The 25,082-nt window shown below is 37.0% G+C and overlaps 3 protein-coding genes and 2 pseudogenes across 7 annotated transcripts; 2 read left to right on the top strand and 3 right to left on the bottom strand.

Annotated features, from left to right (window-relative positions):
* LOC104704869 lies at positions 469-4,477 on the top strand (annotated as a pseudogene).
* On the top strand, positions 6,431-10,776 carry LOC104704868 (annotated as a pseudogene).
* Positions 10,567-15,838, bottom strand: LOC104702136 (protein LONGIFOLIA 1-like). The gene is made up of 5 exons (XM_010417963.1): positions 14,658-15,838; positions 14,074-14,144; positions 12,100-13,995; positions 11,876-12,011; positions 10,567-11,697 (listed from the first exon to the last, which is right to left on the bottom strand). Exons 1-5 carry the CDS (start codon positions 14,794-14,796, stop codon positions 10,859-10,861), a joined length of 3,081 nt encoding a protein of 1,026 aa, XP_010416265.1. The 5' UTR covers positions 14,797-15,838; the 3' UTR covers positions 10,567-10,858.
* On the bottom strand, positions 18,358-21,630 carry LOC104702124 (tip elongation aberrant protein 1-like). The gene is made up of 11 exons (XM_019228165.1): positions 21,400-21,630; positions 20,928-21,077; positions 20,656-20,823; positions 20,266-20,418; positions 20,045-20,197; positions 19,790-19,954; positions 19,555-19,671; positions 19,275-19,470; positions 18,937-19,195; positions 18,724-18,850; positions 18,358-18,649 (listed from the first exon to the last, which is right to left on the bottom strand). The coding sequence occupies exons 1-11, from the start codon at positions 21,557-21,559 to the stop codon at positions 18,594-18,596; spliced, it is 1,704 nt and encodes a 567-aa protein (XP_019083710.1). The 5' UTR covers positions 21,560-21,630; the 3' UTR covers positions 18,358-18,593.
* Positions 22,497-24,840, bottom strand: LOC104702122 (rhomboid-like protein 17, chloroplastic). Of its 5 annotated transcripts, none has more exons than XM_010417944.1 (8): positions 24,479-24,840; positions 23,816-23,921; positions 23,598-23,717; positions 23,270-23,377; positions 23,040-23,090; positions 22,816-22,917; positions 22,694-22,735; positions 22,497-22,592 (listed from the first exon to the last, which is right to left on the bottom strand). In XM_010417944.1, exons 1-8 carry the CDS (start codon positions 24,838-24,840, stop codon positions 22,497-22,499), a joined length of 987 nt encoding a protein of 328 aa, XP_010416246.1. The 5 variants fall into 5 exon arrangements, with proteins under 5 accessions (XP_010416246.1, XP_010416247.1, XP_010416248.1 ...); XM_010417945.1 differs by having other exon boundaries at positions 22,825-22,917; XM_010417946.1 differs by having other exon boundaries at positions 23,861-23,921.

Raw genomic sequence — 25,082 nt, 5'->3', positions numbered from 1 at the left:
AGGTTAGCAGAACTAACTCAGAACTTACAAGTTTTCACTAAACTATAATTTCTTGGTACTGTTAGTATAAAATTCTCTGGGATATTTTAATTTCCTTTTTTTTGGTAATAATTTTTCTATTAGTTTTCTAAAACATCAAATTTCATATGGATTGTGAGTTATTGGTATACACAATTAAGAAACTAGAGAGTTAGGAGGATAGCGAAAGACAGTATCGTTTGTCAAAAAAGATAAAAACGTAAAAGTGATTGTCATAGTTGAAAAATCTTACTCTTATTTTGTTTTTTGTGCTTTATTTCTAAAACGTTTTCCCACTTCACTTCCACTATTTGTTTAAACTAGTCACAAGTCACAACCATGATATATACAGCTTGGTCAACGAAATAAACAATGGTAACCAAACATCTTTAATCTTTTGTATGAGTTTCTTTCATTTGGTTTTTATTTCTAAAAAAAAATCTTATTTTACAAATGAAAGGGAAGCTTATCTTGGGAATACACTTGATGATATGGGTCATGTTACTGTTGACGCAGCTACATGGATACAAAAGCTGTATTGAGAATGAAAGGAAAGCTTTGTTGGAGCTCAAGACATACCTGGTCTCAATTAGTGAAGAAGATGGATCTGAATATGTTCTCCCTACTTGGACTAATGACACAAAGAGCGATTGTTGTCGGTGGGAGGACATTAAGTGCAATCGTACAAGCGGACGGGTGATCAGTATCTCCTTTGGTGGGCTGTACCTCAAAGAAAGTCCTCTCCTAAACCTTTCTTTGTTGCATCAGTTTGAAGAGGTCCGAATTCTGAACTTAACTGGGTACGGATTCAGTGGCTTGTTTGATGATGTGGAAGGTATTACTAGTCTTTCCCTAGTGGATCAGTTTTAACATTTTGCTTTGCATTACCACTTTGATACTACAAAGCTTAGATATTTCTCTGTTTCTGCATTATCTCCGTTAAATAGTACTCCTTCCGTTTTAAAATATAGGATGTTTTAGCTAAATCACGCAGATTAAGAAGTCTTTACTTTTAACAAGTTAAACCAATAAGAAACAATACTGCATAATATAAAATACTAAATTAATCTAAAAGTTGCATAGAAACTTGAAAACATCATATATTATGAAACAAAAAACTTCTCTAAAACATCTTATATTTTGAAACGGAGGGAATATAAGAAATAAGTTATGTAATCACTCTATGCTGATCAATATTCTCGTTTACAGGTTATAACAGCCTAAGGAGATTAAAAAAACTTGAGATTCTGGATTTCACGTTAAATGAATTCAACAGCAGTATCTTTCCTTTTCTTAATGCAGCTGCATCGCTTACAACTCTTTTTCTACGAAATAACGTAATGGAAGGACCTTTACTTGGTAAAAGTATGTGTTTTGCCATGTTGTAACTACCAATGCCTGAAATTAACTACTAGATGTATCTTAAGTTATTTATAGTTTTTATCGTTCTTATATTTTCCCGGATTTCCTTTCAGAACTTCAAAATTTGACAAACTTGGAACTGTTGGACCTAAGTAGTAACAAGTTTAATGGCTCCATATTAGTACAAGGTAGTTCAAAACCATTTTTATATTTAGTTTGTGTCCATAGATGATTGTCATTCTTGAGGTGTTTACCTTTGTATGGCTTTTTCTTGTGGCAGAGTTACCTGTCCTGACGAAGCTGAAAGTTCTAGACCTAAGTGGTAATGATTTATCTGGCTTAATGGATTTGCAAGGCAAGTTTTCTCAATTGTTTCACTTTCTGATAGAGAATTGTGGTGAAATCATTTAAAATTTTGCATTTGATCATTGTAGGGATTTGTGAATCAAAGAACATGGAAGAGCTCGATCTCAGTAAAAACAAACTTGTAGGTCAGTTTCCTTTATGTTTGACTAGCTTGACTAGACTTAGAGTTCTGGATCTCTCATCAAACCAATTGACTGGGATGCTACCATCTGATCTTGGTAGACTTGAATCCCTTGAGTACTTATCTTTGTCTAATAACAACTTTGAAGGCCTCTTCTCATTTGGTTCGCTCACCAACCTCTCAGAGCTTAAGGTTTTTAAATTTTATTCAAAATCCAACTTACTTCAAGTGGCGTTTGAAAGTTCTTATAAACCAAAATTTCAGTTGAGTGTTATTGTACTACGATCTTGCAACTTGGACAAGGTTCCTCATTTCCTCCTACACCAGACAGATTTGCGTCAAGTTGATCTCTCCGAAAATAAAATAGCTGGCAAGTTTCCTTCATGGTTGTTGGAGAACAATAAGAAACTTGAGGTTTTGCTTCTATAGAATAATTCTCTTACGATATTTCACCTACCGAAATCTTCTCATAATCTGCTTTTCCTGAATGTGTCAGTTAATGAATTCAGTCATCTGCTTCCAGAAAATATCGGGTGGATACTTCCTAGTTTATGGTATATGAATCAAGCTACTAATGGTTTTCAAGGAAATCTGCCATCTTCTCTTGGTAACATGGAAGAGATCGAATATCTTGATCTATCTCACAACAGCTTCCATGGGAAGGTACCAAGAAGTGTTGCAAGGGGTTGTTATTCCATGACAGCCTTGAAGTTGTCACATAACAAACTAAGTGGAGAGATTTTTCCAGAAACAGTACACTTTACTGATATAACGACCTTGTTTATGGATAATAATCAGTTTACAAGAAAGATTGGGCGAGGTTTGCGGAGCTTGGAATACTTGAGTATGCTTGACATATCAAACAACAATCTCACGGGTGTTATGCCAAGTTGGTTTGATGAACTTCCATCCTTATCTGCACTAATGTTATCAAACAACTTGTTGGAAGGTGAAATACCAGTTTCTTTGTTCAATATGTCTAGTCTTTGGATAATGGACCTTTCTGCAAACAGTTTAGTCGGGGACATACCTCCACATGTCAGTTCTAGAACTCTGATGGTGTTACTTCTGCAAGATAATTATTTATCAGGGGTTATTCCAGACACGTTGATAGGAAATGTCAGTATTCTTGATCTGAGAAATAACAGGTTGTCTGGGAATATTCCGGAGTTTATCAGCACTCAGATCATCAGTATTCTGCTTCTACGGGGGAATAATTTAATAGGCCGCATTCCTTACCAGGTGTGTGGCCTCAGAAGCATCCACCTTCTGGATCTTGCTAACAACAAATTGAATGGATCCATACCTTCATGTTTTGGTAACATATCATTTGGTTTGGGGAAAGAGGATACATTCTATGGTTATGATACTGGCGTTACTTCTACTTCCAAAGAAGATGACTGGATATATTTCAGATCTCTGCTTGTACTAGATCCGTTTAGTATGGAATACAACGATGACACACAGACGAAAATTGAATTTGCAACAAAACACAGATATGATGCCTACATGGGTGGAAATCTCAAATTATTGTGTGGAATGGATTTCTCAAGAAATATGCTAAGAGGTGAGATCCCGGTTGAGCTTGGAGGTCTTTTGGAACTACGAGCTCTCAATCTTTCTCACAACAACTTATCAGGGGTCATACCAGAAAGCTTTTCAGGTCTTAAGAATTTAGAAAGCCTTGATCTTTCCTTCAACAAACTACATGGCCAGATCCCACAACAACTAGCAGAACTGAGTAGCCTCGCTGTGTTCAAGGTCTCGTATAATAACTTATCAGGAGTCATTCCACATGAAAGACAGTTTAACACCTTCGATACACAAAGCTACTTAGGTAATCATCTTCTCTGTGGACAACCAACCAACAAAAGCTGTGATAGTGATAACATTCAAGAACCAGATAATGAAGTGGAAGCTGATGAATGTTTTATCGACATGATGTCTTTCTGTTGGAGTGTTGCTGCAGCCTATGTGACAATACTGCTTGGGGTACTCGCATCTCTCTCGTTTGATTCTCCTTGGAGAAGAACTTGGTTCTACATCGTTGATGCTTTCATCCACAAGGTTAGGAATTTGTTGTGGTAAAACACTGCAGGTGTTGGATGTTTCTTTATGTGCTAGTTTCATTGTTGTCCCCATCTGTTGTTGTACTTCTCAAATGATCCTGCTTTGTGTCACAAAACTAGGAAAATGACTTATGTTTGGTTCATGGTACTGTCTTTGTCTTTAAATAAAATGTAATGCCACAAACATATTTCTACTCAAACACAAGAAGTTGCATGAAGTCATCTTAAAATAGAAAAAGAGTGTACACTGACTGAAAAATAGAATATAGATACAGAGACTTCCCGTTAGACTCTATCTTTTTTTAAGAATCTCAGAGATGTATCTATGATCGGTTGTAGGATCTGTTTTTTCACAGTGATCTTGGCCATCATGGCTAGAATTTAATCGTCTGAGCTTTTGAAGGAAGTGTTCAACATTCTGAAGCTTTTTACGGTTTATCTCTGGATAAAAGCTTGATGTGGCTAAGCTGGATACCACTGGCCGTCACAATGTTCATCGCCATAGGCATGGGAAATTTACTTGTCACATGATCAGTTCTGAGTCAAAAATGTAAGAAAAACTGAACTGAACATTAAATCCTTGTATTGAAATTCTTTTTTGTAAAAGATAAACTTTCCCAAAGTAAACAAGCTACAGACAGATGTAAGAGTTTGAACTCTTGGTCATAGAATCTTAAAGTGACTTTGATCTTATAGTTCTTATCTATGCCCATATTCTCAGAGGTTGATGACCATGACGATTGAGGACATTCAGATAGAATCCGTTTGTTACTAGTTCAGTGTCTCTGTATATGGAGGCTTCAAGAACAGAAATAGGACTTGGATCGGATGTTCCAAAGCAACTAGTGACATGTTAGCTGACGATCCATCTTCACTAAACCTTGGACTGGATTTCTGAAAACACAAAACAAATCTTCGAGCCTTGAGAAGAACGGAAACAGATATGGAATCAAACATTATATTAATAACATGACGACTTATGTGTGATTCCTCTGTAAAGTCCGTTTTTGAATAACTGTAATGTCTCAAACATAAATTGGAGCCTTGTAGGCTTAACGAGCCTGATCATGCAAGCCAAAGTTTAAGATAGTCATCAGTCATCACCCACGCTACGCATGTCTCATGGGTACAAGAGTTTCCATTAACTGAGTCTTGGACTCTATACATTTTGTACATTTTCTCGGTGGTATTTGGTATTTTGTATATTTTGTAGGAAAACTGGAATTGAACTCTCATAAACTTAGAGAGGTATGTGCACAGTATAAACTCACAGTCCCACATTGACTTTGAATTTCTTACTTTTGCTTTTTGTATCATATTTGAAAGAAAATCGGCCAATTTTTTATATTCACACTATGTGAACGATGTGCAAATAAAAATCATGCGTGTACTAAAAAAAAATCATCTGATTCATACAGGGATCATGATTTTTGGATATTTCCATGCATGTTGCTGAATGCTGACCAAAAAGATTCTTCTCGTATAATTTTTCCATCTTCTCTTCAAAGGATGAAAATGACCCTCGAGTACTTGTCTGCCGACAAGGCCATATGGTTGTGTAATGATAAGCAACGTATCACATGAGAACAAAGATTCAATATTATCTTGGGCCCTTTGCAATAAAATTTATGTGGACTCAATCTTCTGTGTACTGTATATATGTTTATACAAGTATTCCTTTTTCCAACCAAAACATGGATAGTGTTTTACCATTTGGATCCTAAATTATCAAGTATTTTTGTTAAGTTGTTGTGGATCATGGATTCTAATATCTTTGCACTTACTGAGAACCAGGCTTGCTCAATCATGGCACATATAATTGGGTTTCACCATGGATATAGGCGCTGCTGAAAACGACACACACTTGGACACACGCTAAACGACTCTTATTATCATACGCGAGTCAAAGTAAAGACAATGATCACTCGCGCAGCGTGAGTAATGCTACTACACATGTTACATGCATGCATATATGAGTTTAGGTGTTTTTCATTGATTGCATATATTTTCAACTTTTTAAACATGTACACAACTATTTATTGTTAAAAAATGGTGTTTTAAACGGAAATTTGAAATTCCTATATATAACGTACGTGGAGGTACTTGTATAGAACTCACAGTCCCACATTGCATTTGAGTTTTCTTTCACTGGCTTTCTANCAACGTATCACATGAGAACAAAGATTCAATATTATCTTGGGCCCTTTGCAATAAAATTTATGTGGACTCAATCTTCTGTGTACTGTATATATGTTTATACAAGTATTCCTTTTTCCAACCAAAACATGGATAGTGTTTTACCATTTGGATCCTAAATTATCAAGTATTTTTGTTAAGTTGTTGTGGATCATGGATTCTAATATCTTTGCACTTACTGAGAACCAGGCTTGCTCAATCATGGCACATATAACTGGGTTTCACCATGGATATAGGCGCTGCTGAAAACGACACACACTTGGACACACGCTAAACGACTCTTATTATCATACGCGAGTCAAAGTAAAGACAATGATCACTCGCGCAGCGTGAGTAATGCTACTACACATGTTACATGCATGCATATATGAGTTTAGGTGTTTTTCATTGATTGCATATATTTTCAACTTTTTAAACATGTACACAACTATTTATTGTTAAAAAATGGTGTTTTAAACGGAAATTTGAAATTCCTATATATAACGTACGTGGAGGTACTTGTATAGAACTCACAGTCCCACATTGCATTTGAGTTTTCTTTCACTGGCTTTCTAATTTTTTTTTTTTTTTATAATCACATTTGCAATGGAAGGGAAGGTGTTGTTGGGCCAATACTTGATATGGTTGATGCTAGTGTTGGGGCAGCTACACGGATGCAAAAGCTGTAATGAGAAAGATAGGACGGCATTAATGGATATCAAGAAATACATAGTCTCGGTTTCTGAAGAAGAGGTATCGGACTTTGTTCTCACTACTTGGACTAATGACAAAGAGGACGATTGCTGTTTTTGGGAAGGCTTGGAATGCAATAGTACAAGCGGACGGGTGACTAAACTTTTCATCGATTTCTCGTATTGCAAACCGAGTTCTCTCCTAAACCTTTCTCTGCTGCATCCCTTTGAACTAGAAGTTCGAAGCCTGCTGTTATCTGACTCAGGGTTCGGACTCAGTGGCTTCTTTGATGATGTGGAAGGTACATCCTTTTTTTTTTTCTTCTTCTCTCTCTTTTTTTAACCTCTTGTGGTCTCTATTTAGAAGCATATTTCCCTGCATCGATAAGTTTGAATTCTAGATGAGCTTGATTTTTGAATGCTGATAACGTTTAAAATGATGGTACTTACTTAGACTTTTTCCATGCATTAAAAAGTTACATAGCTCGGTATTAATTAACTAACTCGCTGATGTCTATGCCATGTAGAGCACAAAATTACATAAAACTGTCACTCATGTTTCATAATCTTCATTTGCATATAGAGAAGAGTAAAATCATAATTAAACGGTTGAACCTATTGAATGATTACAGTACTTTGTTAACAAGATTTTTATTTTGCAGGTTATAAAAGTCTAAAGAGATTAAGAAACCTGGAGATTCTGGATCTTTCTTTTTTTTAATTTCAACAACAGCATATTCCCCTTTCTTAATGCCGCCACATCACTCACAACTCTGTTTCTTAAGTCCAACAATATGAGTGGTTCTTTTCCTGTTAAAGGTATGTTTCTTCGTTTTTAAAAAAAACTAGCATGAATTGATTTACAATGCATCTTTTTATTTAGTTTATAATTAGTGTTAATATATAGGTCTTATATTCAGATTAAATCATCATTCTTAATATTTGTTGGTGTCCCTCCCAGAACTTAGAGATTTGATAAATTTGGAACTGTTGGACCTGAGTGGAAACAGATTTAATGGCTCCATACCAGTACAAGGTAGCTGTCCACAGATGCCTTTATTTTTTCTATTCATTTTTAGTCGTTTTAACAATACAAGACTGCTGAATTAGTCTGGACTATCCCTGAAATCATATTTTCAAGGTCCTGACCTTTTTTTTTTTTGGGTTTTTTTTTCATGTGGCAGAGTTACATGCCCGGATGAGCAAGCTGAAAGCTCTGGATCTAAGCGGCAATGAATTTTCTGGTTCAATGGAACTGCAAGGCAAGTTTTCTCAAAATATTTCACTGCTTTGTTGGAGACTTGTAGTCAAAGTTCACGTTTAAATAAGTGACAATTTTTTTTTTTGCTTTTGATTTATATGTATTGTAGGAATTTGCAAACTGAAGAATATACAAGAGCTCGATCTCAGTCAAAACAAACTTGTAGGTCAGTTCCCCTCATGTTTAACTAGCTTGACTGGACTTCGAGTTCTTGATCTCTCATCAAACCAATTAACTGGGAAGGTACCATCTCTTGTCGGTAACCTCAAATCCCTGGAGTACTTATCATTGTTTGATAACAACTTCGAAGGGTTATTCTCACTTGGTTGGCTCGCCAACCTCTCAAAGCTTAAGGTGTTGAAACTTGGCTCAAAATCTAACACATTTCAACTAGTGTCGGAAAGTTACTTGAAACCAAAGTTTCAGTTGAGAGTTATTGCACTAACTTCTTGTAACTTGGAGAAGGTTCCTCCTTTTCTCCTACACCAAAAGGATTTGCGTCATCTTGATCTCTCTGACAACATTATTTCTGGGAAATTTCCTTCTTGGGTGTTGGCTAACAATACAAAACTCGTGGATTTGCTTCTACAGAATAATTCTCTTTCGGCTACCGATATCTGCTCATAACCTACTTTCTCTGAATTTGTCAGTTAATAAATTCAGCCATCTCTTTCCTGAGAACTTTGGGTGGATACTTCCTCATTTACAGTATATGAATCTAGCAGTGAATGGTTTTCAAGGAAATCTGCCATCTTCTCTAGGTAACATGAAAAATATCGAGTATCTGGATATATCTCACAACAGTTTCTACGGGAAGCTACCGAGAAGTTTTGTCCAAGGTTGTTATTCCTTACAGTACTTGAAGTTGTCACATAACAAACTAAGTGGAGAGATTTTTCCGGAATCAGCAAACTTTAGTGATATATGGATGTTGTCTATGGATAACAATATGTTCACAGGTAAAATTGGAGAACGTTTGCGGAGCTTGACGTCATTGTATATGCTTGACATTTCGAACAACAATCTCACAGGTGTTATTCCAAGTTGGATTGGCGAGCTTTCACGCTTATCTGCACTAATAATTTCAAACAACTCGTTGGAAGGTGAAATACCTGTTTCGTTGTTCAGAATATCTGAACTAGAGCTACTGGACCTCTCTGCAAACAGTTTATCTGGGGGCATACCTCCACACGTCAATTCCTCAGATGGGCACGGGCTAGTGTTACTCCTGCAAGACAATAATTTTTCAGGGGTTATTCCAGACACATTGCTAGCAAATGTCAAAATACTTGATCTTAGAAATAACAGATTGTCTGGAAATATTCCAGAGTTTGTCAACACCCAAAACATCAGTATTCTGCTTCTACGTGGGAATTATTTAACTGGCCGCATCCCCCCTCAGTTGTGTGGCCTAAGCAACCTTTAAATTTTGGATCTTGCCAATAACAGACTAAGTGGATCCATACCTTCTTGCCTTAGCAATACATCCTTTGGTTTGGGGAAAGAGGATACATCATACGACTATGACTCCGATCTGTCTTCCTCGTCTGTTGATTCCTTACATGTTGATTTTTATTATGTGTCGCTGCTCATGTTTGAACGGTTTGGTACGAACTACAAAGAAGGCTCCCAAACTAAAATTGAGTTTGCAACAAAGTATCGATATGACGCCTACATGGGTGGAAATCTCAAATTATTGTTTGGACTTGATCTCTCAGTAAATGAGCTGAGTGGTGAGATCCCATTTGAGCTTGGAGGTCTTATGGAGCTACAATCTCTCAATCTTTCTCACAACAACTTGTCAGGAGTGATACCTAATACCTTTTCAGGTCTCAAGAATGTGGAAAGCCTTGATCTCTCCTTCAACAGATTACATGGCCGGATCCCACCACAACTTACAGATTTGAGCAACCTCGCCGTGTTCAAGGTTTCATACAACAACTTGTCAGGAGCCATTCCACATGAAAGACAGTTTAACACCTTCGATACACAAAGCTACGTAGGTAATCCTCTTCTCTGTGGTCAACCAACCAACACAAGCTGCAACAATGATAACTTACAAGAACCAGATAATGAAGTGGAAGCTGATGAATCTTTAATCGACATGGTGTCTTTCTATTGGAGTTTTGCTGCAGCCTATGTGACAATACTTCTTGGGATACTCGCTTCACTCTCTTTTGATTCTCCTTGGAGCCGAGCTTGGTTCTACATCGTATATGTTTTCATCCACAAGGCTAAGAACTTGTTCTGCTAAAACACTGTAGGTGCCTACCTAATGCATCTAGTGTGCTAGTTTCATTCTCGTCCCCATCTGTTGTTGTTCTTCTCCATACCTTTGTTTCGAAAACCAGAACATTACTTATGTTTTAGTTCCTCTGTACTGTTGTTTGTCTTTTAATAAATGTAATGCCTCAAGCTTGTTTGGTGGTTGTTTCAATAAGTAATCTACTGAAATACAAAAAGTTGCATAAAATAATCTCAAAATGAGAGTACAGAGACCCCAAAAGAAAAGAATAGATATATCAGAGAATTTCCCGTTAGATCTCTTTCTTCTATAGGAATTCTATACCGATTCACAGTATCTTTTCAGGTAACCATCTCAAGAAGAACTTCAGTAATTACATAACACACCATATGATTTTTATCCTGCTGTAGAATACAAAGACCCAAATACAAGCAAATGAATCAACAAGACAAAAAAAAAGACCAGAGTGAAACGTAGAACACAGTTAAAGAGTTAGAGAAAGAAGAGAAACCACTTTTGTTTATATATAATCTTCTTCAACAGACTTTGCTATTGGTCTGCAAAAAGAGTTCTTCGCCTTCCTGACTTTGCTTGCAGACGGCTAGTCTCTGCATGTACGACTTCACTAACCAGATCCTTGAAGAGAAGCCTCTCCACATCCAGCACCAATCCTGAGATTTCTCCACTGAAGTCTGCCCAGTTCCCAGATCGAATCGTCACATCTTCAGCAAGTATATTTTTCAAGAAGTCATCTTCTTCCTCCAATAAGAAGCTTTCTGATCTCTTTGTGGCTTGCTTTTGCAGTGTTTCTACCGCTGAACACAGTTCTTTCAGTAATTGTTGCGCACTCACGGCTTTCTTAGTCATCTTAGCAGATGACTTCATCAATGGATTCGTTGTGGCTTCAACTGAAGCTAGTTTCTCCACCAGAATCTCATTAACGGTGTCAAACACAAGTTTGCGGTTGAGCTTCTCATTTTTCAGAACCTTACTTTCCTCTTTGTGTAAATGCATAGTGCTGCTTCCCTTTGTCTGCTCAAGAACAAAGAACAGCTCAGGATTGATTGGGTGGCCAGAAGGGTGTAGTTGAAACGTTGTCAATCCTGAGCCAAGGTCTCTGAGGAGAAGACCCGAGGCTAATAGAATCTCAGAGATGTATCTATGATCAGTGGTAGGATCCGGGTTCTCACAGAGCGATGCAATATAATCTTGGCTGGCTTCATCATGGTTAGAGTTCAGTCGTCTGAGCTTTTGAACCAAGTGTTCAACATTCTGAAGCTTCTTACGGTTTATCTCTGGCGAAAAGCTTGATGTGGTTTCTGAGAAACTGTAAGCTGGATTCCACTGGTCCTCACAATGTTCATCACCAAAGTCATCCGCTACGTTACCTATCACATGATCAGTTCTGGGTCAAAACTTTACCACACTAAACAAGCTACAGACATATGTAGTTAACCCTGGTCATAGAATCTTAAAGTGACACTGATGTTTGCAAGTTTCTTATCCATGCCAATATTCTCAGAGGTTGATGACCACGCAGACACTAGAGATAGAATCTTTTGTTACCTTGTGTCTTCACGGGTGATGGTTCAATCTCTCTGTACGTTGAAGCGTCGAGAACAGAAATAGGACTTGGATGTTCCAAAGCAACTACTGAAAGCTTCGCTGACAATCCATCCTCACTAAACCTTGGACTAGATTTCTGCAAACGCAAAACAAAACTTGTGAGAACTAAGTGACAAACTTTTGACACCTAGAAGTTAGAAATACAAATGAGAGTCAGAACTCACATTCTGCATTAAGTTCGAGACTACAGCTTTGGCTGCCTCGATTACAGATGGACTTTTACCACCATCGGCTTCAGTAGCTTTATCTACACAAGAAGAGGCTTCTGTTTCGGATTGAGTACAAACATCATTACTTGACGTCCTAGATTCATTGCTTGCTTGACTTTGGTCATCATTTTGCTGCAAACTCTTCCGAGCCTTGGGTCTACGTTTGCCACCAGGAGAAGTAGATTCCACAAGTTGTTGGTTTGACGGTTTCCTCGATTTGCTAGAATCAGGAGGGGTTGGTGGCCGTGAACGTTTATCATACTCAAGCTTCTTCTGCTGTAATCTTGGACTTACAGATCCTGAACTCTTTGAAGTACTTTCTTTGGAAACCTGCTGAGGCCTTTTTGAAGTAGACCGCACACTTCTGCTGTCAGATTTCTTATCGAAAGAACTGGTAAAGGTATCACCTCTTCGGTTTACAGGACTACGATCTTTTGTCACCCGTTTATTACTTGCTGAAGTTTCTTTATCACCAGGTTTTTCTCTACGGATCTTATTGAGGACAGATAGGCTGTGAATGGGAATAAGGGATGACGCAGGAATACCAGCCTTTTCAACAAGCTTGGCAGGTTTCATAATCACAATCGGGGATTGATATACCTGGTTAGCTGAAGATGAAGAAGACTGGACTCTCGTTATGGATGGCATTGCATGGTTGGAAGTTGCAGAACTTTCTCTTTCATAATCCTTTTGAGCTGCAACGTTTGAGGATTGTAGTTGTTTCTCAGTATCCAGGAAACCCTTTGACTGCATAGACTCTAATATTTGTTTAAGAGCTCGCAGATCTTTTCCCGAATGTTTGAACTCAAGCTCATTCAATCTACGCTCCATTTCACTGTACACTGTAGGAGAAAAATTAGGTGCCTCATACGGCTTTGCTTTCACAGGCATGCTAGCTTGCTTTTGCAAAACTCGGTTTCTATCAGCTTGTTTCCATGGAGCTGGTTCAATGGGGAATCTTGTATTTGATAGAGGTTTCATAACAAAATCAGAGTTTCTCCATCTTGGAGAAGCCGGGTCCTTCCCCAAGCTTCTTGGTGAGCTAGGAGAAAAACGGATAGCACGGTTCAGATTTTTCTCCCTCAATGATCTTGAAAATGGATCGTCGTTTTGATCAGAGGTGCTGGTTTTGTTCAAACCAAACTGATGAATGTCTCTACCCAATGGAGATCCTGGCAATGTCTCCAATCCCATGAGCTTTGCAACAACACTGGGAGGCCGTTTCTTGCTGCTGCTTGAACAGCTTTCACTGAAACTTTCAGAAAGCTTACTTGATCTAGGATCAACACCAGAGTTTTGCATCACTTGTTCTCTACTATCCAGTGAAAGCCTAGGCAACTCTTTTAGCTTCTGTCTGGATTTCAGCGTATCATGAGAATCAACTGAGTAGCGAGGTGCATCTTTCTTACCAGTCTCGTTATAATGTTGAGATGTTTCTCTAAGTTTTGCTAGAACTCTGAAGGACTCATTGAGATCCGCGGGAGTTGATTGCTTCAAACCATAAGGCCTTGGGGAATCCTCTCGTCTACTGTGTCTAACTACTTCTTCTCTTGTCATTGGAGTCTTAATCAAAAGCCCTCTGGCTTCTCTGTACATTGAGTCTCTCACAACATCTCTAAGGTCAAGTCCCAGATGTGAAAACCCATTACCTTCAGTCATCTCAGGATCACTTGTAGGAGATTCTGGAAAATTGGCTCGGTCATAGGCAGAAGAAGCTTCAGGTAGAACTCCTCTGTTGAACTCAGAAGAAGATGGGGAGGACGAGCATGAAGATGAAAAAGAAACCCTCGATGATTCTGTCGAAACCCTTTGCTTCTCTTTCACATTCCCACCAGTGTTCGAGTCCTGATACTGAATTGCAAAAACCCTTAGGATCTTATTTATAGAAACCCTCGTGTATATATATGTTTGACAAGAGAAGCAACTTACAGTTTCTTTTTGCTGATAAATTGTATCAACAGATTCTCTCTCGTCGTTGATGCTATTAGCATTTCCACTACCTGCAACAAGCACAAAAAACAAGCATGAGCATCATATCCAAACTCTCAAACAAGGAACACCCCGATGATGCATTCATAGAAATCATTAATTAAAAAAACCTATACGTACCAGTTAGTCAAACTTGAATTTATCACATTTGGTTGGAAACTTCATGAGCCTAAGGTTAATAAAAGTCAAAATCTACCAAGAAAAAACTGGCCAGAAGGGAAACTAAATCTAACCAAAAAATCCGGCAGATCAACACAACTGAGAAAGAAAGAAAAACAACCAGAACTTAGATCTCTGAGACTGTAACAAGACCTGGTTAATAAAAGAATCACTACATTGGCAGATGCAGAGCCAAAAAAAAAAAAAAAAAAAAAGAGAAGAACATACAAAAGAAAAAGTAAAAGACATGGATTAAGAATTTACACACATGTTGTAACCACATACAAGTCAACGACTACGAGACACGAGATCAGAAGAGAGTGTTTAAATTATCACAAAAAAATCAATATAAATAAATATTTTACCTAAAGTAAGGCTTTTTCGCCGGCCAGTGAGAACATGGTGACGATCAAAGATTTGAAAAATCCCATTCATACAACCAATTTGCTTCTGCAGATCTGCAGCACTATCATCTGCCAATGAATGCAGAAGCTTCGCAGCCATTTTTCTATACAGTCACAAAACAGCCAATCCTCCGGCGCCGGAACCTTTATACAGAAAGATTCAAAAAGACTTCTCTTTTCTTTTCTTACTTTTTGGCTTTGAAAGCTTTCTTTCTTCTGTGATGATTGATTCCCAAAAAACCCAAACTTTTTGGCCTCAATGATGTGTTTGCAATAATATGATGGAAGAGATCACTTTAAAAAAAAGGTCTTTCTTTTCTATCTATCTCCATCATCAAACAGTAACCACCATTAAAACTCTATAACGAGAATGACGCACCTTCCATATTCATATAACTCCAAAATCATAGCCTTTCTCTTTGTAGAAAAAGAAAAAAAAAAACTTGAAACCCGTTTAAGATTTCACAAATCACACAACCCCCTCCCCATTGTAAATTCTTCAGCTTAATTAAAGCTCAAAAAACCGCTAATTCACCCCCTAAACTAAAAATCTAATCTAAAGTCCCACCACTACCAGCAAGCAAACCTACGGATCTAAAAAAAGGAAATAAAGTTTCCACCTTTATACAAACCTTAAGATTCCCAGATTCACTGAAGACAAAACGAAAAGGAGAAAAGATAAAAACCCTTTTGGTAATTTAGATCCAATCTTCAATAAACTAAATGATAAAGAACAAAAAAAAAAAAAAAAAAAAAAAAAAAAAAACACAAACTAGAACATGTGTGACCCTTTTGTCTGAAAAAAACAGTCCTAAAACACAGAATGTGAATCTAGAGAACCAGTGAAATGAAAAGAGTTGCAGAAGCAGAGCAACCGCCAACCAAATGAAGAAGAGGAAGGAGAAAGAAAGAAGAAGTAAAAAGGGATTAAAGAAAGGAAAGGAACAAAAGAATCTCTTCACAGATCCAAGAGAGAGAGACTAAATGTTCCTCTGTTTTGTACTCACTCACTCCCTGCTAACTGCTCAGAGAGAACAAACCGGCAAATTCAGCCACATATTGGGATTTTTTTGGAATTTGTATGGTTTCTTTTCTTTTTTTTTCTTTCTAATTTAATAAAATGTAGAAAGCCAAGAGAAAGAAAGAAAAAAAACAGTTATCTTAATTTATTTATCAGATAGTAGTATTAAAACAAAAACAATAAAAGAGACATTGTGTGTGGAGGTACAGAGGCTCTCCATCTCACGAAAGCATGTGAGAGAGAGTGGATCTTGTTTTTACTTCTATACATACATGTGACTCTCTGTCAGGTCATCGACATATCCAGAGAATGATTTCATTTTTTTAGTTCTACTCTCTTTTTTTTTTTTTCTGTCACCAAATTAATATATGTTTCTAAAAGATCCTGGATTTGAAACTTGAAATACAAATTATCATACTAATCTTTGCTTCATTGTCACCCCAAATACAAATTTTCACGTAAGTATATATATTATAGTCATCTTGGTGAGGTTTATTTGCAATGAGTTATTTTGTTTTCCTATTGGAAAAAAAAAATGTCGGCAAGTTAGAACTAGACAATATATGTTACAAACAGACGTTAATTCTTGACTTTTTTTTTTTATCACCTGACAAAACTAGTGTTAAAATAAAGATTACGGCAGATAATTCAACATGAAATCTATACAAAAATGTATGCTTTACGATCTATAAATTTTCAATCTATTTGGTGAACACTAGATAAAAGCACTTTCACCACCATTGAAATGAAATGTAGTTTAATACCAAAGTTAGATACAGTACGTGAAAGAAACTTGTTAGAGATATATCACAATGTTGGTCTTTAATATTTGCCGGTAAGGTCACGGCTCTACAGTAAAATACCATCCGCTTAGGTAGGGAAACCCCAAAAACAAACAAAAAATAAAAGCATAACCAAGTACATTTTCACTAAGTTATATATATATCTGTCATAAAAAAACTATAGTCATTTTCTGCTTCTTTATATATCAAACGAAGACTTGTCATTTCGTTGTTCCCTTTTTTTGCTTTATAGTGGATCTCTTCTCACGTCGAGATGTAGCTCCCCGAGTTTTCTCATATCACCTTATTCTTGTTGTTCTTTTTCTTGTCATTTTCGACTCATTACTCATAAAAATTGACAACCACATACATTTTATGTTTAACTTTTCTTTCTCCAATTCAACTAATTACTTTCGTATTCGTAGGTGCAGCATAAACCAACTATATATAGAGCCTAGTAGACTAGTACGAATTAGTTAGCAGTAATTTCTCCAACTCCAAGTACTAAAAAATAAACTATAATGGTTATCAAAAGCACAAAAATAATTAGTAAAAAGCATTGGTTTCATCATTTATATTTTAATAAGAATGTTCTTGATTTGTTATAATCTAGTTTGGAGCCACGAAAAGAACAAAAAGATTAGGTGTCTGTCTCGAGCTTCAAAGTTGCCAACAATGTTTATTTTTTTGATCATAGCGATAGTGGAACTCTTTCTTTTTGCATGGAAGTTTTTAAAAGCAATATTGAGGTATAAAATAGCTGATATTAAAGGTATAGTAAGTAAAGAAACTAATGGTTGTGTGTGTGTACTTACAAAAAGAATACTACAATGCTTTTAGTAGTTGACTTGCCGACAAGGATTATTGGACTTTTTAAATACCTGATATCTAAGTTGTATTTTCGTATTATACTACTATACTAGTATATTTTAATTTTGACCAATTGTCGTACTATACAATGCTTACCGAAATTGCATTTTCCCCCAAGGAAATGGTACAAGAAACATCTATAAAAAAAAACGTTTGGTAAATATTAGACAGACGTCAACAAAATTGGTTATTAATTAATGAGAGAAATAACTAGGGGTTGGTAATATAGCAATTTTAAATAAATCATGTCTCGTGTATTTCTCTCTCCACTTTCTTTAGCATTTACTCTTTGTCGTTGGATCCAAACGTATAGACATATCCCTTTTATCTTTTTTAATGTATAGATGTATCATGTATCCATGGTATCACATTTAACAGTTTTCCAAAGCTACACGTATATTATAATTTATACAGTATGTAAAGTTTAATACTTGCATAATGCAAGTAAAGTTAAAGTGGTCGTTGGTCAAAGATCAAGAAATGCTCAATCATCGAGGCACATGGTTTCACGCCGTTAATGATTTGTCAAAAACTTGTAATCACTCGGATTTTTGTCTCTTTTAAAGTTGTAATCCACAGTATTGTTGATCATGGTTCTTGCATTAAACTATCATTTACACAGACCAATGTCAAACGTAATCTTTATAGTTGGTGAAAAAAATGCATGAAAGATTAAAATTACAATGCGAGAGAGAGACCAAAAGAAACAAAAATCATTATTTGGTCCTACTCAATTGGCACATCATAGTCCCCAAATAAAGCAAAACTTAATGCTAAAGAGAAACAGAGACTCGTTTATTTTGTGAAGTGTTTTAGTAAGCCAAAGGCCCAAAGTTAATGCCTTTAAAACTAAGTTCCACCTGTAAAGTTTTCTTCAAATGTAATTACTCTGTTTACGTGCGTGTGTTTGCTTTGTCCAAATCAGATTATAAATCTGGTGATTTTGTGTGATGTGTGAATTTTTTTTTAAAAAGGAAAAAGTAAACAAGGCATTTCTATTGCTTGCAAATTGAAACCAACTACAAGGAAATATCACCAGAGGAAAAGCTGTTTGTATTGCAGAGTTTCCAAATACAAAAACAAGAAACAAAAGACCTCAAATCAAATGTTAGCTTCTTCTACTCATCATTCATTTTCTTCTACTTTGCTTCTAAACCAAATTCTATCTTCAGCTACTACTTACTGTACAACCTCCCAAAAAGATCCTTCCAGTTGTTTATATTTTCACGATTGCGGTTGTTTCCCTGCGTTTGCATCTTCTGCAGCAGCTGCTCCCTCATCTGTTTCAATCCAAAGAATGAGTTAGACTTATTACCCAATTGTTAAGACTTAATCATTTTTGTTCATGAATCACCTTGCTTTTGTGGCGATGAAGCTCCTCCAGGATCAGCTTTAGCAGCATCTGTTGAAATCTCATTTCTCAGTGGCTCTACATTCGCCTGATCATGAGTATCTGGCAATGGTTCCGTGTTCACAATCCCCTGCAAAAGTATTCAGTATATAACGTCTGATAAGAAACAGCATCATTCCAAATAGCTGAAGCTATTGTGGATAATGAATGTCACACCGTATCGAGTTGAGAAGCATCTTGATCTTTGACATCAGAGTTAACAGTAGCGGTTCCTGCCTCCTGTGGTCCCGCCATGTTTACATTAGCATGGATAGTGTCAATCATGGGTGTGTCCGTATCATTTGAATCTGCAACCTTCTTGTTAGCATCATCAGAAGGATCAGCTTGTTGGCTACTACCAGCTGAATCCTTGCCCAAAGTTCTTAGTATCTTTGCTCTATGATCAAAATCTCCATAAGATGTAGCAGGCCTTTTACTGTTAACAACCACAAATCAACCATGTTTGTGAGGTAATGGGCCAAAAGAGATAATATAACCTGAGAATAATAACTAACACTTGCCTGTTACTAAAGCTAGGATCTGCCATTTGAACAGAGCTGTGTTTGTTTGAAATCAAAACACCACGAAGAACCTTTCCATCAATAATTGTTTCTATAGTGTAACCATGAGGGCTATTTTCTGTAACCCTGGCTTGAAACATTGTTTTTCTTTGGCCAATCGAGCCAATGTTCAAAGGGACAATCTCTCTTCCTACAATAAAACCATATTAGAATAAATGCTACATTTTATGTTCTCAATCTAATATTTTTAGCGGAGGAGTTCGTGTTAGCACACCTTGGTCAGTGTTGGCTCTGGTCACAGCTAATTTCTGCCCTTGGCATTTTAGCTTCATTTGTTTCCTAAGAGACAAACTCCCTAGATTTTGATCAAACCGGGCATCGTATCCACCTTCTACTAACCCATAAGCAAAGAAGATTAGGAGAATAATTAGCAAATTTGATGTAACCACTACAGAATATTAGCTACAGATACCAAAGGATCGGAGTAAAACTGAAAGGCCGTAACAAACCTGTGTGTAAATAGTAAATGTCATCCAACGCCTCAAGATTCTTATTGCATCCACCAAGAAAGAAAAACGAACCAGGTTTATAAGGATCTAAACAAACCGCTGCACAAGAGAATCTAGCAGATGGCCCTTCTTCCATGGCAACTACCTTGGACCATACACCCGTTTCTTCAAAGAAAAACCAACGGCATGTCATTATGATAACAGAGACTAATGAGAATTAAAGGCTTGTCATTAATGAAGGTCGTGGTTACATACCCAAATCAAGGACATGTAGATCATCGTAAAGATTCTGTGAATCCGTAAACCCTCCAAAAACAAATAAGTTCCTCTCAAGTGCAACAGTTACATGACCGGCTCGAGGTGTTAACAACTGTCCTGAAGTATTCAATTCCTTCCATACAAATTTATCTGCAAATACAGAGCCAGTATATCAGAAGACATACATACACACAACACGTAAAGAATGCTTTATCTACCTGTATCAAGGACATGAACATCGGAGAGATAATAGTCATCCAAATCTTCACCCCCGACTACGATGATTTTGTTCTTCCACGTTGAGCAAGTGTGGCTATCTCGTGCAGAGGGGGGTTTCCCGTTTGTTATAGCACGTTTCCACACAAAAGTTTCTAACAAGATTAAAGCCGGTTCAGTTACATGCATACCTTCATGGAATTGACAACAACTTTTTCTAATCCAAAAAAAACAGATAAGAGTAATGCACATTGTGGCTAACAGAAACCAACATCCAATCTGTATGTCAATGCTCACACAAAGGCTCATTCTCAAATTCCATATCAGTTAAATCATAAATGCTATATGAATAGGACTAACATGGAAGTTAAAAAGTAGCCTGAGCCGTATACCTGTGTTAAGTATATAAAGGTCATTATAGAAAACTTCATCATCAGAATCGGGAGATTTCCCACAGCCACCAAATATGAAAAGACGTTTGTCAATTAGCGCCGCACTATGAGCCTCTCTTGCTCCAGGTTCTTCGCCTCTAATATCCGGGCATATCCAAGTATGTGAAGCTACCACACACACACACACACAAAAACTCAAAATCCTCAAACCAGGAACAGTTAGACAAACAAGCAATTTCTTGATCTATCTAGACAAAGATGGAAGAGCTTACAAGTATCTAGAATGTGCAGATCCTTGAGGTACTTGGTCCCATCAGTACCACCAAACACAAAAAGGTTATCCCCGACTGTAGTACAGCTGTGACTGTCCCTCGGGCAAGGTGGTACGCCACTGATTACAGGCTGAGTCCAAATCTGCGTTTCTGCAACAAAATTGCCACTAATGAGAACAATGAAGATTTTGAAAACAGGACTACAAGTAAAGTAACCACAAAACAGTCATTCCCAACAAACGAAAAAAAAAAAACAAATCTTCAAGTACAGTATGACAAGGAAAGAAACAGTAGAGATGCACTAAAGAACAAAGATCAAGATTTGAAAACAAAATAGGATAATGGGGTCTACCGCACGAATGAGACAAACTCTACAAATCGAACAAAATCATGGCTACAGAGATCAATCAAAAGGTTGAGACTTTTTTTGAAAAAAGCCGACTTTTTTTTTGAGGGAGCTAGCGCTACTAACCAGCGTCGAAGACATGAACTTGATTGGTTAAGCAACCATCTCGACCAAAACCACCGAATACGTAGAGAAATCTACCTCCTTTAACGGCGTTACAAGTGTGCCCCCATCTCTTCCCGGGCCCGGCACCGAGACCCACTTGTCTGACCCTCTCCCACCTCATTTTCTTGCAAGAAAGATCCTTCCTTTGCGTTGCGTTGCGTTGAGAAAGTGCGGGAAAATTAAGGGTTTTTTGGAAAAAAAAAAAGAAAGGAGATTTTATAAAATTGAAAGACAAAGAGGAAATCCAAAAATCACAAAATGATTCTTTAATGCTAATGGCCGATACAGAAGATTTTTACAAAGGTAGGTGCTTCCTTTTGCTTTTAGGTTTTTCTAACAATGGTAACCGCAAAAGATGAAGATTAAAAATAAAAAAGGAATCTTTACCGAAATTAAATCGACGTTACTGAATAGTAATTTATAATGGACTGAATCGTGTGATAAACGTAGCTTCTTTACCTTTTCTTTTTTTTTTTTTTTTAATGTTGCAACTTTTTATTATATCTGTTAAACGAAGCCATTAAATCTAACGAGTAAGATGTCAACAACAACAGCAAAATTAACCAATGAGTAATTTTTGTTGCCATCAAGTCTGTCTGTGTGTCCAATAGAAATTATCAAATGCTATAATCATCAAATGGTTTCCTTTTTTAAAAAGGCTTTAGGTGTGTCAGTTTTAAAGGAATAAAGAATTCATTGTTTTGTTCTGTGTAATCTTTGTGATTGACGTCAAATGAATACAATATCTTTGGTGATTAGACTTGAAATAAATGTCAAGACAATAACCTTGAGATAATCTACAATGTTCAATTATAAAGTTCCAATTATTGACGAGAAGAAATAAAAGTAGCTTACGTTGGAACCAAAGTTACCAAACCCATCAAACTGATCTCTTGGTTTTCAATTAACACACCAACACACTCCAAAAGTCTACCACTCACACACCAAACGATAAAAATGAGTACTAAACAAAATTTAACATAACTAGCTAGTCTTAACATAACTAGTATGATGATGAGGTAATTGGTTCAATGGAGAAAGTAAATGACCAGTCAGTATCAGAATCGGCCTTTCCTTATCCTTGCCCACGCCATCGCTGCAACCACAACTCCTCCCATCTGACCCGAGCTTGATGCCATACTGTTAATTTCCCCCTGCATTCCCGAAAAGTTGGTCTGGTTAAGAGATAGTCATATTATTTCAAAGCAAATGTGCATTAGATTCTCATGAGATAATAGTATAATATAATACACACCTCCAGAATCGGTAACATGTTGAGTCCTAAGTGTAAAATTCCCTGAAGATTAAAGAGTGAGAATCTTTTAGTTGATTCAGAAGAGTTTCACTCATTATGACTAGTATGAAGAGAGTACTTACAGTCATTACAGGCGCTCGGAGCATCAACCCAAAGTATGTAGTAACTTTTGGGTAGAGAAACATATCGAGCAGCGTGATGGCATACACAGGTCCTTCAGCACCCTGTACCAAATACGAAAGAGTTTACCTCACCGACATTTGTCTCACTCTCTATATATCAACTGAAGATTCCAGTCTGTTCATGCTCAGATGAAGTCGTTTAACTAGATGAGTAAAAAACATACCAGCTGCGAAATGGGGAGGTTTGATTGATCCTCAATGACAACTCCTTCACCCTGCATGATTGACCAACCAATGTCGGAGGTAAGGTATTTTGTCTAAACCTCATAACTCCGTGTATCGCATATAACGTGTACTTCAAATGAACTGGAAAAAGGATCAATGGAAAAACTACTAATCTGTGAACCTAGCATGATTTGAAATTAAGGAAACTATGCTGGTCCTCTTTATATACCTTGAGTGTAGCCAAGATAGCATGCGGTGTCAAGAAGAAAATGGAGCCACCAAGTGCTCCAGCAAAGTACAGCTTCAAAAGGTAGAACGGCCCCAAGGTTCTTGCAATCTAAGAACAATGGGTTTAAGAGATAAAGATACATAGGTAGCAAATCTTCCAAAAAGAACCAACTCAATATCTGTCTAAAGATCGGACGTTTCTTCCTAAAGTTACATGAGAGGAATAAGTATTGTGAATATGTCCTCCAGTCAAATGTAAGTGGCCAGTTTAAAGGAAACAAATGAATGCATTTCCCATCTTATTTACTATAAAAGAAAAGAGTCGATACTCTGGTTCCGAAGTAGTAGATTCCAATCATGTTGAAGATGATATGACTGGTTCCAATATGACTAAAGCCCGAAGTTATGAGCGTGTGTATACGTCCAGACGCAAAACTGTACGTCGATAGCTGCCCAAATATCAAGGTTAATGATACCAAAGATCGACCAAATCCAAGAGAAGAAAAAAAAGTTCAGAGTTATGAGGTTAGACCACAAAATTTTTAGCCATCCACTCTCTGTCCTCGCCTGAAACCCACCACATTGTAAATACAGCAGCATTCGCTATGATCAACCCAAAAACTACACCATTAGCTCCATTAAACCAAGACTTCCTGCCATATTTGAATTGTTTAGTATCCACAAAACCAACATCAGATGGAGCAGGCGAAGAATTTTAAGATTTGTGATGTTATTTCTATATATGGAGAACAGTTTCTTAAAGGAGAAGGTCTGAACAGTATCGACCTGACATCAAATGAGCGTTAAGCTGACCAAATCAAGAACTAGACAGAAATGGGAAAAAGCAAATAAAGCCTACTAATTTCTCATCTTCTCATCTAAATTCTCATTCATGTCCTTGTCTAGGAAGAGCCAAAACACATTTTTACCAGAAAAGCTAATGAGAGTTGTGTAAAAAAGGTCGATGATTTACCAATTAAGCTCTGTCTAAACCCTAAATCAAAACCAGAAATTTCATCCACAAGAGAAGTTTATCTCAGAAAAAAGTAGATTACGTAGCTAACGAGAAGCAAATATAGCTACAGTGTAAAGCATGAGGATCATAGAGCAAGGGAACTCAGAAATTTCAGAACTTTTCAATAGAAAGGTTTGAACTTTAACTATGAAACCCATTCAAAATCACAAAAGGGAGACGAAAAAGAGACAATACCATCCACGCTTTTGAAACCCAGTAAAACCCTTAGACTCGAATCCAACACTAGGAAGCTCAGAACTGAAGAACCCAACTCTAGATTCCAAAACATTCCCGATTTTGAGCTTTAGATTGGTGTTTCCGAACGTGCTTGTGAAGAAGCCATGAACTTTCTCCGATCGCGATAGAGAAGGAACAAAGCGACGATTGATCAAAGAAGAAGAAGATGAGCTGAGGCAAGAAGGAGGAAGATGGCTCAGGAAATGGCGGCGACTCTGGCTTGGCTGCTTCTTCACCAGTTTGGTCAGAAGAGAAGAAGAAGAAGAAGAAGAAGAAGAAGAACCAACGACGAAGACCCTGCGAGAGAAAATCGCATGCATTTTTTTCAACTCTTTTTCTCGGATTGTAGTATCAAATTTTTACCAATTGCAATGCATGAACTTTATGTATTTGTCACGAGGTATGTATGTATGTTAAAAACGTCACCTTTTTTTTAGTGTAATGAAAAGTGACGTCACTAGATATTAGTAAACTATAAATTTAACAACTTTTTTTTGTAAGGTTTCATATTCCCGTTTAGGAATTTTGTTATAACAAAAAAAAAAAAAAAAAAATTAAAAAA

The sequence above is a fragment of the Camelina sativa genome, chromosome 7 (genome assembly GCF_000633955.1).
Source record: "Camelina sativa cultivar DH55 chromosome 7, Cs, whole genome shotgun sequence".
Lineage (NCBI taxonomy): Eukaryota > Viridiplantae > Streptophyta > Magnoliopsida > Brassicales > Brassicaceae > Camelina > Camelina sativa.
The sequence above is the reverse complement of the archived record's forward strand: the minus strand, read 5'-3'. Positions and strand labels throughout refer to the sequence as shown.